We start from the raw sequence: 14,168 nt of genomic DNA, 5'->3' as shown, positions 1-14,168 counted from the left end.
CTCTGAAACACTAGATGATGGAGTGGCAGACTTCTGATTTCTGTAACCCTCTTTTGTAAACTGTCCAATTCCCTGCTACATAAGTGAAAAAGTTAACCACTTGTGTTATAATCACAGATTCAGTGAATATAACTATGAAATGAGAATACCATCTAAAGAATAAAATGATAAATATGTCTCTAAAACAGAAATATTAGATCTCAGTTAAAATGATATGTATAATTAAAATACAAAAACTTTATAGCTTACATAACCTATAAAATATAAAATGTATATAATATATAACATAAAGATATTTTTATATATAACATATATGTAATATAATGTATATATTATAATATTAAAATATATATTTATATAAAATATATAGATGTATAACATATACATGATCTCAAAGAAGGTACTAAATAAGATCTGAGTGGACACATGTGGTTATTTAAAAGTATTCAATATTTTTCTAATAAAGAATGTACTTTTATTAGTCTGAGACCTAAAATAACCAATAATTTTATTGAAAAGTAGCATTTGAATATTTTCATATAATGACACCTAGTTTCAAAGATCTACTTCCTCTTTTTTTTTTTTGAGACAGAATTTCCTTCTTGTTGCCCAGGCTAGAGTGCAGCGGCATGATCTCAGTTCACTGCAACCTCTACCTCCCAGGTTCAAGCGATTCTCCTGCCTCAGTCTCCCAAGTAGCTAGGATTACAGGCACCCAGCACTATGCCTGGCTAATTTTTGTATTTTTAGTAGTGACAGAGTTTCACCATGTTGGCCAGGCTGGTCTCAAACTCCTGACCTCAGGTGATCCGCCCACCTCGGCCTCCCAAAGTGCTGGGATTGGAGGTGTGAGCCGCCACGCCTGGCCTAAAGATCTACTTTTTCTATGATCATCATCTAGTTGTGTTTCTAGGTATTTTATTAGATGATATAGTAACAGTCTATTCTGATTCCTTAGATACATAATATAAATAATGGCCTTTAAGTATAAAAAACCATTTCTTATTCCCACACATTTTAAAAATAATACAGTCACGGTCAGGTGCAGTGGCTCAAACCTATAATACCAGCACTTTGGGAGGCTTAGGCAGGTGGATCACCTAAGGTCAGGAGTTCGAGACCAGCATGGCCAACACGGTGAAACTCCCTCTCTAATGAAAATACAAAAAAAAAAAAAAAAAAATTAGCCAGGTGTGATGGTGGGCTCCTGAAATCCCAGCTATTCTGGAGGTTGAGGCAGGAGAATCACTTGAACCTGGGAGGCAGAGGTTGCAGTGAGCCGAGATCACGCCACTGCACTCCAGCCTGGGCAACTGAGTGAGACTCCATCTCAAAAAAAAAAAAAAAAAATACATCAGGACAAAGAAAAGTACTGAGATCCCACAAAGTTAACCTTCACAAGTATAAAATGATATATGAACAACTGATATATTCTTCAAAGATTTTAGAAAAACATAGGCAAGTTATTCTGTGAGTAACCTCTGGTTCTCTATTGTAATTTGGTTGAAGATATGATCTCAGATTTACTAAAAAAATTTAACCATAAATGAATAAAGTTAATATTTAATAAGATTATTTATAAGTAAACAAAGCATAATAGTTTGGATTACTATTTTAAAGGGTAAAAGCTGTTAGGTTTAAACTGCCAAAGTGCAAAACCCTAAACAGTCACTAATGTACAAGGCAATCAAATCACTTACTTTGAAAAGATGTAATGTTTCCTTACTGGTTAGCAACTGAAACCGAAAGTCAGGTATCTTGCCATCACAAGGGAAGCATTCATAAAACTCAGGTTCCTTATGTGTCATAGAATAGAGAACTATGATGAAATTTCCAGATTCTGAAAAAACCCTGCACAAAAAAAGTCATTTAATTAAAATTAATGAGGATAACATGATGACACTCAAATAACTTCATGTGAGTCTCCCAATCTAGTTAACAAAATGACTAAAAGGGGCAATTTTTGTTCAAAAACTGGGGTCCACCACTTAGGAAGACAAAAGGTGGGAGGATCGCTTGAGGCCAGGAGTTTGAGACCAGCCTTGTCAACATAGTGAGACCCCTCCTCTCTACAAAAAAAAATTTTATTTTATTCAGGAGGCTGAGGCAGGAGAATGGCGTGAACCCGGGAGGCGGAGCTTGTAGTGAGCCGAGATCGCGCCACTGCACTCCAGCCTGGGCGACAGAGCAAGACCCCGTCTCAAAAAAAAAAAAAAAAAAAAAGGAATAAGAGAGCAATTCAAAATTAATTTTACTGAGGATTTACTGTCAATATGAACTTAAAGCATGATCAGTAATTGATAATAAAACATAATTGTACTAAATCATAGCAAAGGATCTAAAACTAACATTTAATTTCTGCTATCTAAATATAACTAATTATCTTGAAAAGTTAAAACAAAATGTTAAAAGTAGAACTCCAAAAGCATCTGAAGAAAATACCAGTGATTTTTTTACTTCAGTAAATACACATGGAGTGGGTGAATCTTTTCTAAACACGATAGGAAAAAGATTAATAAATATGACTAAAAAACAGTAAGTCTGTTTGGGAAAAATATTGTTAAACTTAAATGACAATCTGGGGGTAAAACCGTTGCTATATATCATCAATATGTGTTTCTCTATGTATTTTACATTATATATATAGAGAGAGAGCTTGCTAGCACAAGCAATATGAAAAGTTGCACAGGCCGGGCGCAGTGGCTCACGCCTGTAATCCCAGCACTTCGGGAGGCCGAGGCAGGCGGATCACGAGGCCAGGAGATCGAGACCATCCTGGCTACCACAGTGAAACCCTGTCTCTACTAAAAATACAAAACATCAGCCAGGCATGGTGGCAGGCGCCTGTAGTCCCAGCTACTCGGGAGGCTGAGGCAGGAGAATGGCGTGAACCCGGGAGGTGGAGCTTGCAGTGAGCCGAGATCGCGCCACAGCACTCCAGCCCGGGCAACAGAGCAAGACTCCGTCTCAAAAAAAAAAAAAGAAAAGATACACTATCTAAGAGAAAAATGGCTAAAGACATGACTAGGCAGTTCCTGGAAGATGAGGTTATAAATCATTGGAAAAGTTTATTTTTCATCTATCAGGTTAGCAGAGGTCAAAAGTTTAACAACAGCCCTCCACTTACCTCTCTGAGCTCATCTCCAGCTACTCTCCCCTTCCTTCACTCCTCTCTAGCTACAGTGGCCTCTTTGCTGCTCCTTGAAGATGTAACGTGTTGTTTCACCCAGAGCCCTTACATTTAATACATCCTTTGCCTAGGACAGTGCCCCAGACAGCTACAAGGCTTACTTCCTCACCTCAAGTCGGCCTCCCTGACCACCTATTTAAATTGCAACTCTTGGCCGGGTGCAGTGGCTCACGCCTGTAATCGCAGCACTTTGGGAGGCCAAGGCAGGCAGATCACCTGAGGTCAGGAGTTCGAGACCAGCCTGACCAACATGGAGAAACCATGTCTCTACTGAAAAAATACAAAATTAGCCGGGCGTGGTGGCACATGCCTGTAATCCCAGCTACTCAGGAGGCTGAGGCAGGAGAAACGCTTGAACCCAGGAGGTGGAGGTTTCTGTGAGCTGAGATTGAGCCATTGCACTCCAGCCTGGGCGACAGAGCGAGACTCCATCTCAAAAAAAATAAGTAAAATAAAATAAATAAATAAAAATTTAAAAACTAAAAATTAAATAAATAAATAAATAAATAAACAGCAACTCTTTACTTGCCACTATCATTCAGACACACAACATCCTCCTCTCAGGCTTTATTTTTCTCCACAGTACTCATCACCTTTTAACATACTATTTATTTTATTTATTCTGTTTATTGCCTGTCTCTGCAGGACTATTTTATTTTTTATTTATTTATTTATTTTTTGTTGCCCAGGCTGGAGTGTAGTAGTGCGATCTCAGCTCACTGTAACCTCTGCCTCCTGGGTGCAAGTGATTCTCCTGCCTCAACCTCCCGAGCAGCTGGGATTACTGGCATGCTCTACCACACCGGGCTAATTTTTGCATTTTTAGTAGAGATGGGGTTTCACCATGTTGGCCAAGCTGGTCTCTAATTCCTGGTCTCAAGTGATCCACCCGCCTTGGCCTCCCAAAGTGTTGGGATTACAGATGTGAGCCACCATGCCCGGCCTATTTTATTTTTTTAAGACAGGGTCTGTATTGTTCAGGCTGGAGTACAGTGGCACAATCATGGCTTACTGCAGCCTGAACTCCTGGGCTCAAGCGATCTTCCCATATCAGCTTCCTGCTGGGACTACAGGCATGTGTCATTACACCCAGCTAACTTGTTTTTTTTTTTTTGTTAGAGACAGAGTCTTGCTATGGTACCCAGGCTGGTCTGGAACTCCTGGCGTCAAGCGATCCTCCTGCCTCAGCCTCCCAAAGTCCCAAAGTGCTGGGATTACAGACATGAGACACCATGCCTGGTCTGGGGACCTTTATTTTGTTTACTCTGATCCCCAGTACTATGAACATAATAGATATAATAGGTGCTCAATAAATAAATAAATAAATAAATATTTCTTTCACAGTGTTAGTGCAGGTAGAGAAAAAGGCACTCTCGTGTACTGCTGGAAAAATTATAAATTGGTGCAGTCTTTTTGAAGGGCAATTTGGCAATATCTACCAAATTTTAAATTACATACTCTTTGGCCTAGAAAAAAACACTTTTAGAAACTTATCCTACAAATATACTAGCATATGCACACAAAGATGTACGCATAAAATGTTCAGTCTACCACTATCTGCAAGACAAAAGGGCCAGTTTTTAAAATACAGTATGTATTATATACTCTTCAGTTGTAAAATATGTATATTAAATCTGTATATGCCAAGATGTAATGATCTCCAAGGTATAATTTATACAGAAAAAAGCAACACAAAGAAAAGAAAGGATGCTATGGTTTAATTTTTACAGGCCAGGAAAAGGTGATACTTGTCTATGTTGAATATTGAAATATTGACTATTTCAGGAAGGAAGCACAAGATATCACTTTACAGTGATTGCCTCTGAGAATGGGGTCTAGGGAAATGGGGAGGAAGAGAGATCTACTTTTATTGTAGATATTTACATATGTCAATTTATTACTATGTGCTTGTACTGCCTTTTCAATATAGTTTAAGTCCTTTACAGCCACCCAAGGTAGATAAAAATAGACCTTCTCATTTAATAGATAAAGAAGGTGAGAGACAAATACTGACAAAGATGTCACCTTCTTTATCTATTAAATGAATTGAGGTTAAAAGTAAAGTTTCCCTAACTATTAATTCCAGTGTTTAGGCTTCAGTTTCAGGAAGAAATTAAAAATCTTGTCTCAAGTATTTCTTTGTGTATTAGTAGTAACACTGTGTAACTTAATAAAACACCTGTAAGGTAACAAATCCAAACTCATTTGCAGTCACTTCACTGAAAGTGAACCTCCTTAATTACTAAATAGGATGCTACAGTAGACAATCTCCACAGTTTTTTTCCACCCCCAAAAGGTTTGTGTTCTGTGGTTAGGCAAGTGAATTCCTTGGTATTTCCAGGTATACTGCAACCTCATCTTTTTTTAATCTGGTTTTATTCTCATTTAATATAAGGTTTGTTTTTTCTTAATGTACGTGTTTATTTATAAGTATTGTAAAAGGTTAAGGCATTACATGAATTTTAAATGGGACCATAAACTATGAATGGGGGAAAGGATCGAAATAAAGTACTACAGAATAAAATATCACTTGCCTTTCTCGAACAGAAGAATTGAATATGTATCGCAAACAGCAAGCCCATACCTGAGGACTATAGATATGTATAATTCCAGACAGCCAACTAAAAGAAAAAGATAGAAATTAAAAACCATAGTCACTTACATATATAGCATAATTTACATTCTTCCTAAGATAATAAAGTAGACGTATGGCTTTTATCAGCCATACATTAAAAAGCCTTAGTAATAAGAAATCTAAAAACGTGCTGATAATTAAGAGGAAGAATATATAGACATTTGTATCTATATAACTATATTGATATATATAGACAGACATATAGATATATATTGAGAGAGAGAGAAAGACAGAGAGCAAGCATGTGTATCTCTGTCCTCTTTTACCTGAGATGTGGGAAAGAAAATGGTTAACAGAGATGAAAGCAGTATACTAGAATGAATTAGCTTGGACTGGAAAGAATGGGCTAAGGTAGTACAGACTAGTTTGCAGCCTAAAACTACTTCATGGAGTTGCTGAGGATTAAATGCTGTAATATATACAGGTAGTCAGAAAGAGAGAAGGCTCTTAATATTTACTTAAGCATCAACAATCCATTGCCTATATTAGGACTGTAGCAAACTATAAGTAGATTTCATGGTCCAGAGAACATTCATGCATTCTCATTCACTTTGCATGTGCCATTCCCTTACATGGGTTCCCTTCCCCATCAATCTTCCCTTCTACTATCTAAACAATTGAAAGTCTAGCTCAAGTTTGTCTTCTCTAGGAAAATGCTCCCTCTCATATCTTTCTTACAAATACTAAGTGTTCACTTTCCATACTGGTCACTTTATAGTAAATCATATACTTTATTTTTCTGTGTATGAATATTTGAATGTTTTATCACCTCACTTTGATTTTAAATTCTTTAAGAAGCTTTAAACCTCAACACATTATCAAGCATAACACTGTATGTAATAAGTACTCAATACTGAATGAATATAGATTTCTAAATATTCTGTCTAAATATCATTAACTCAGATGGCTTGAGCCCAGGAGTTCCAGACCAGCCTGGGCAACATGGCGAAAGCCCGCCTCTACAAAATACACAAAACCTAGCCAGGCGTGGTGGCCGGTGCCTCAGTCCAGGAGGCTGAGGTGGGAGGATCACCTGAACCCCAGAGATTGAGGCTGCAGTGAGCCATGATTGTGCCACTGCACTCCAGCCTGTGTGACAAAGTGAGACCCTGTCTCAAAACATGTATACATATATAAAAAAAGTAAACACATAAATATCATTAATTACTACTCTAAAGAGAAGGCCATTAACACTAAAGGAGATTTCTGCAAGATTGACTGACAGTGGATTTTAAATGGTATTATTATGAGCCCTGAGTTCTTTAGGGTGACTTAAGGATGAGTGGTAGTGAGAGAATACTGAAGAAACAGGGCTCTAAGGCTTCACCTTCAACTAGGAGAATTCAACTTATATTTTTTATTTTTTTTTGAAACGGAGTTTCACTCTTGTTGCCCAAGCTGGAGTGCAATGGCGCAATCTCAGCTCACTGCAACCTCCACCTCCTGGGTTCAAGTGATTCTCCTGCCTCAGCCTGCCGAGTAGCTGGGATTACAGGCACGCACCACCATGCCTGGCTAATTTTTTGTATTTTTAGTAGAAATGGGGTTTCACCATGTTATCCAGGCTGGCCTTGAACTCCTGACCTCAGGTGATCCGCCCACCTTAGCCTCCAAAAGTGCTGGGATTACAGGTGTGAGCCACTGCGCCCGGCCATAGAATTAAGCTTTTATCTGTTTTATATGTTAGAGTTCTTCCTAAGATTGGACAAAATCTGGCTGAGCATGATGGTTCACACCTGTAATCCAAGCACTTTGGGAGGCTGAGGCGGGTAAATCACTTGAGGCCACGGGTTCCAGACGAGCCTGGCCAACATGGTAAAACCCCGTCTCTACTAAAAAAAGAAAAATTAGCCAGGCATGGTGATGCACGCCTGTAATCCCAGCTACTTAGGAGGCTGAAGCACGAGAATCACTTGAACCTGGGGGATGGAGATTGCAGTGAGCCGAGATCTCTCCACTGCACTCCAGTCTGGGCACAGAGCAAGACTCTATCTCAAAAAAAAAATTGGGTAAAATCTTATTTTAGCTGATTCTACTAGTAAAATAAGAAAACCTGACAACCACTTATCTTTGTGGCTTTATAAAATGATCTAAATATTTATAGTACAACTGAGTCACATGCTTATCATATACATTTGAACATTTGGCTGATAAGGTTTTCATAATGTAATACTTACATTCCCACCAATGGTAGAGAATAAACCTTGGGATCAGATTCCAACAAAAGTAACAATTTGCGTGTTTCATCCATGGTAAGATATCTAAACAGAAGACATTCATGTGAAAATAACTGAAATTATGTACTTTTTACCTAAAAGACATAATCTAAATGCTGAAGCATACTTTAGAAACGGGAGATAATTCAAATGAACATTGTCTTGCACACACAAAAGAAACAGAAACTTTTTACTGACTCAGTAAAAAGACTCTGGTAAGAGGAAGAGATTAAAGAGATTTAATACCTTAAAACTTCCATCTATCAATTAAAAGACATTGAAGATTATACACCTTTTTAAAAAGTTTTGCTCTATAACTTTACTTACAATTTACTTTAATCAAGAGTGTTAACATTAAGGTAGGCAGTTTCAGAACCAAATAGGTTTCCTTGGAAGAACTGAATTCCCTATCACTGGAAAATGTTCATGCATCCAAGTGATTTGACAAGACTGCAACAGATGTGACTTCTAAGTGAAGGAGACTGAATTAGGAGAGGTATAATCAACCTTCCATGTGCCATACTCCTCCAACCACTGTCAAAGGACTTTGGAACCATCATAAAACCCAAAAGCTCACTCTTTCCTAAAAGGACATTATACTATATTTATATTTTATTATATTTATTATTGACAGCAAGTTATAAGAATACAAAAAACCAAAGTAGAATTGTTAATTTTATTGTTATGTCTTTCTTCAAAAACAATGCCATTAGTGGGTCAGGCATGGTGGCTCACGCTTACTGTAATCCCAGCACTTTGGGAGGCCGAGGTGGGCAAATCACTTGAGGTGAGGAGTTCGAGACCAGCATGGCCAACATGGCAAAACCCCATCTCTACTGAAAATACAAAAAAAAAAATTAGCCAGGCATTGTGGCACACGCCTGTAATACCAGCTACTCGGGAGGCTGAGGCAGGAGAATGAATCACTTGAACCCAGGAAGCAGAGGTTGCAGTGAGCCGAGATCGCACCACTGCACTTCAGCTTGGGCGACAGAGTGAGACTCCGTCTCAAAAATAGAAAACAAAAACAATGCCATTAGTGATATAAAGCCTTGGCAGTACCACTGATGATATATTTTACTGCTCTAATAACACTAAAACACAAAGACAATACATTTGTCAGGTCTTGTGACAAGAATATTAAGCCTGAGTTGGCATAAGATTTACATATCAACAATGACACAGCTGCTTTGAAAGTTCTCCCTCATGTCTTGCCCATCTGATAAATTTCTACTCCTTAAAAGAATTAGTTCAGGCTGGCCGGGCCCAGTGGCTCATGCCTGTAATTCCAACACTTTGGAAGGCTGAGGCGGGTGGATCATGAGGTCAGGAGTTCAAGACAAGCCTGGCCAAGATGGTGAAACCCCATCTCTACTAAAAATACAAAAATTAGCCAGGCATGGTGGCGGGCGCCTGTAATCCCAGCTACTTGGGAGGCTGAGGCAGGAGAATCACTTGAACCCAGGAGGTGGAGGTTGCTGCAGTGAGCTGAGATCGTGCCACTGCACTCCAGCCTGGCAACAGAGCAAGACTCCATCTCAAAAAAAAAAAAAAAAAAGAATTATTAGTTCAGGCTTTCCATGATTTCCCCAGGCATTTTGGACATCCCTCCCCCTACTTTCCCAGCACTGTATATAAACCTCCATTATAACACATCATGTTTACATGTCAACATATTCAATAGATAGTAAGTATAGTTTTTAATCTATTTATTTCCAATGTCTAACATAATGCCTATGCCATAATGGGCCCTAGTAAATATTAGGGTATATAAAGGGCAAATGTCAAATTTTTTTTTTAATGATGGGGTCTCACTACATTGTCCTAGTTGGAGAGCAGTGGCTATTCACAGGCACTATTGTAGCTTACTGCAGCCTTGAAATCCTAAGCTCAAGCCACCCTCCTGCCTCACTCTCCCAAGCAGCTGGGATTACAGGTGTGTGTCAATGCACCTGGCATGGCAAATGTCACCAATTTAATAGACGATTCTAGATAGGAAGTGGCAAGGAGAATAGGTGATTGACAGAATACTGAACATCCTGGTTATTACCAGCATGCCCGCCCAGCAGTCACAGATGGATAATTCCAAGAAAGGTAAATTCATGCTATACAAGTAAATGGGGATGGGTACTAAGGAAAACAAATTAATTTTTTTGTTAATTTAAACAAAAAATCCCATGCTCCACTTGAGAAGTACTTTATTAATTAAGATAATTAAATGTTTCATTTAATTCAAACAATTTTAGCTCACTTTTGACCACTCCATGATTTTGGAATATACCAACAATTTTTCCTTTGGGCCACTCCAATCAGAAAGCACAGCTCTGGTCAGAATCTGGTTCTGAAGAGGTATTTTTAGAGAATAAGACTTGGAATTGAGTGTACTTTGGCAAACATTTTTAGATTGAAAGGCCTAACAGGAACTAGGGTGGAGTCACTGGGAAAGGAAGCCAGAAGTGTAATACTTGGAGCAGTCTCTGGTCAAACTTTAAAGTAGAGTAGTTATATTGTCTAACCTAGTTTTATAGATAATAGATAAAGAAAATAGATGAAGATTCAGGGAAGCAGCCTTGCTGAAGATTAGAAAGCATGCATTTTGGCTTACATTTCCTAAGAAATTAAGAGTGGAGATAGGAAGCTGGAGAGGATTCTACTCCAGCTCTGTGAGGAAACTCCACCCTCAAGTAGTTGGCAATTTGGTAAGCAAGAGTACTGTAACTTTTTATTTAATTATCTCCTTTCTCTGTCTGCAATGCTCATTATTCACAGTTAAAACCACATACTATAAATAAATTATCTAGCCTCCCTTGGGTTCATAATTAGGTTATAGTTAAGAAAAAAAAAGGCCTAAAACCTAAATAAAATACAAATAATAATACAGAATATACAATATAGAACACAATTTCTCCTTACATTTTCAAATAATAAATTATCAACCAATTTTTTTTTTTGTTTTGTTTTTTGGTTTTTTTGAGACAGAGTCTCGCTCTGCCGCCCACACTGAAGTGCAATGGTGTGATCTCAGCTCACTGCAACCTCTGCCTCCCAGGTTCAAGCGATTCTCCTGCCTCAGCCTCCTGAGTAGCTGGGATTACAGGCACGCGCCACCATGCCCGGCTTTTTTGTTTGTTTGTTATTTTTAGTAGAGATGGAGTTTCACCATGTTGGTGAGGCTAGTCTTGAACTCCTGACCTCGTGATCCACCTGCCTCGGCCTCCAATTTTAATATAATTTTTACCACCACCATTTTTTTTTTTTTTTTAGAACTGAGGTCTCTGGGGCTGGGCATGGTAGCTCACCCCTGTAATCTCAGCACTTTGGGAGGCTGAGGCAGGAGGATCACCTGAGGTCTGGAGTTCAAGTCCAGCCTGGCCAACATGGTGAAACCTCATCTCTACTAAAAATACAAAAATTAGCCGGTGTAGTGGCATGCACCTGTAATCACAGCTACTCAGGAGGCTGAGGTGGCAGGATCACTTGAACCAGGGAGGTGGAGGTTACAGTGAGCCAAGATCCCACCACTGCACTCCAGTCTGGGTGACAGAACAAAACACCATCTCAAGAAAAGAACTGAGTTATCCAGACATTATACTTTATGGCCACTCAGTTTTGTCTTTTTTTTTTTTTGAAACGGAGTCTCTGTTGCCCAGGCTAGAGTGCAGTGGTGCAATCTCAGCTCATTGCAACCTCCACCTCCCAGGTTCAAGTGATCCTCCTGCCTCAACCTCCCGAGTAACTGGGACTACAGGCATGCACCACCACGCTCAGCTAATTTTTATATTTTTAGTAGAGACGGGGTTTCACCATGTTGGCCAGACTGATCTGCAACTCCTGACCTCAGGTGATCCGCCCGCCTGGGCCTCCCAAAGTACTGGGATTACAGGTGTGAGCTACTGCGCCAGGCCCTACCACCAATTTTTTGTAGGTGGTGGCACAACTTAAAGAAAACTTCATATTCAACAAAAATAAACCATTTCATTTTTTACTTTCCCTGGTTATTAACCAAGCCACCATATCTCTGGCATATAAACTGACTGGACAATTCTTTCACATTACATGGACATTCTGAAAATATACTAATGCAACTAATGTTTAGATTAATGTATCTTTTACTTACCCATATTTATAAGTCCCTTGAACTTGAGAAATATTCAGATTACTGCTCAAGTTTCTTGCCAGAGCTGTTGGAATAATGGGGATGGGCTTCACAGGTGTGCATTTAAAGTTATTTGCTAGAGTTACTGCTGCCCAATGCAAGTCAAATTCCACACTGTCCAAACTCTCCCTGGAAGTGATATGAACTCTTAGGGAAAGCAGCTTACCACAGTCCAAGGAATCTTTGCTACATATATGGCACTGTAGAGCCTGAGAAATCAATATTAAATAATTATTTTAAAACTTTGAAATGTGCCCATATTGCCAGTTTATTTTATACTGATACATATACATATATAATATCTTGCACTAATAAAATTAAATGAGTTCTGATTTACAACATTTCAGTTCTCATTTATTCCATGTGACCAAAAGATTATGTGAATAATTATATCAAAGCAAGTAAGATTTACTGTCCCAAGCTCCACTACACATTTTCAATGTAGATATCCTAGCAGCACTTCAGTCTTATTGGGGAGTCACCCCCAATAAATATTTACTACATGGGAAAAAATGGACATAAAATAATTCTTTTTTTTTTTTGAGAAGGAGTCTCGTTCTTTTTGCCCAGGCTGGAGTGCAGTGGTGCAATCTCAGCTCACCACAAACTCCACCTCCCGGTTCAAGCGATTCTCCTGCCTCAACCTCCCAAGTAGCTGGGATTACAGGTGTGTGCCACCACACCCAGCTAATTTTTTATATTTTTAGTAGAGACAAGGTTTTACCATGTTGGCCAGGCTGGTCTTGAACTCCTCCTGATCAGCCCGCCTCAGACTCTCAAAGTGCTGGGATTACAGGCGTAAGCCACTGTGCCTGGCCTCATAAAATAATTCCGATTGAGCCTCAGAGAATCTAAAGTCCATTCCTCTTTGATTCCTTTCTTGTTACCACAAATTGTCAAGTTAGTTCTCCCTCTGTATTTGCCCATGCCCACTGTGTCCTTCCTAGTTTCACTGCTACCATTGTACTATGGGTTAATACATCCCTCTGTAATACACACCCGCCCAACTTCTACAATGGCTACTCTCTCTAACTTCGGTCAGCCTACCCTATCAGATTAACTATTTCTGATTTGACAGTGTTTTCTTTTTTCAAGAACCTTCAATTACTACATGGCCCATATGACAAAGTTCAAATTCATCAGGCTGGCAGACAAGGCTCTTCTTTCTTTGCTCCCACCAAGGCTGGAGTGCAGTGGTGTGATCACGGCTCAACCTCCCGGGCTCAAGCAATCCACCTGCCTCAGCCTCCCGAAGTGTTGGGATTACAGACAGAAGCCACTGCGCCCAGCCAAGCCTCTCTATAATCTGACCAAATTAATACTCCAGTCTGACTGCCCACAAATTCAGCAAAAATGTATACCCTAAACACTACCCTAAGTACATCTTGAACTTTCTTATCTCGGTTACACTGCTCTTCTGAAAGGCTACTCATATCGCTTACCTAGAGTTTTTGCCCTCAGAAACACATTTAGTTGGATTTTAGGTTCACAATAATTCAATCAAATTATTGTAAATAATTCTCAAATATGGTTTTACTAAAATACAGCATACTAAACATAGTTTGATTCTTGTGTTGAATTAACTATAAGTTGTCAATGAATCGCACCTTTAAAGCTGAGCTGAAGTCATTTACACTGTGAACTATCATTTCTCTTGAACAAAGTTCTTGAGTATGAACTTTGCATGGAATCAAAAAGTCCCCAGGAAGAGAAGCAGTAGGGGTTATTTCTAGGCATTCAGGTACTTCTCGACCAGGATCAAAGCGATCTACTGTCAATGTTACACCTTCTTCATCTGTAGAACAAAAATAACAGCTATTATACAGCATACTAATTAAAAACATAAAATCAACCAAGCAAGACTACATTATAGCTAAGCACTTTGTTCATACCAATAGTACACTAAACTCTTAAATACTAAACTCTTACAGTAAACTAAACTCTTATAAGTGTATACTAAAGTCTTACTTG

General features: G+C 38.9%; 1 protein-coding gene across 9 annotated transcripts in view; it reads right to left on the bottom strand.

Moving 5' to 3' along the window:
• STIL (STIL centriolar assembly protein) overlaps positions 1-14,168 on the bottom strand; it is an 84,051-nt gene that overhangs the window by 38,214 nt on the left and 31,669 nt on the right. For 6 of the 9 annotated variants that reach the window (XM_034964586.3, XM_008954958.5, XM_063601247.1 and 3 more), the window contains 5 exons: positions 13,805-13,992; positions 12,159-12,406; positions 8,003-8,086; positions 5,725-5,811; positions 1,701-1,851 (listed from right to left, as the gene is read on the bottom strand). In XM_034964586.3, coding sequence (XP_034820477.3) covers positions 1,701-1,851; positions 5,725-5,811; positions 8,003-8,086; positions 12,159-12,406; positions 13,805-13,992 — 758 coding nt within the window. The remainder of the gene's footprint in view (positions 1-1,700; positions 1,852-5,724; positions 5,812-8,002; positions 8,087-12,158; positions 12,407-13,804; positions 13,993-14,168) is intronic. The other 3 variants (XM_008954959.5, XM_055093270.2, XM_008954960.5) reach the window with 1 other exon arrangement.

Source organism: Pan paniscus, chromosome 1, assembly GCF_029289425.2.
Source record: "Pan paniscus chromosome 1, NHGRI_mPanPan1-v2.0_pri, whole genome shotgun sequence".
NCBI classification, from domain to species: domain Eukaryota; kingdom Metazoa; phylum Chordata; class Mammalia; order Primates; family Hominidae; genus Pan; species Pan paniscus.
This window is presented reverse-complemented; position numbering and strand designations above follow the sequence as displayed.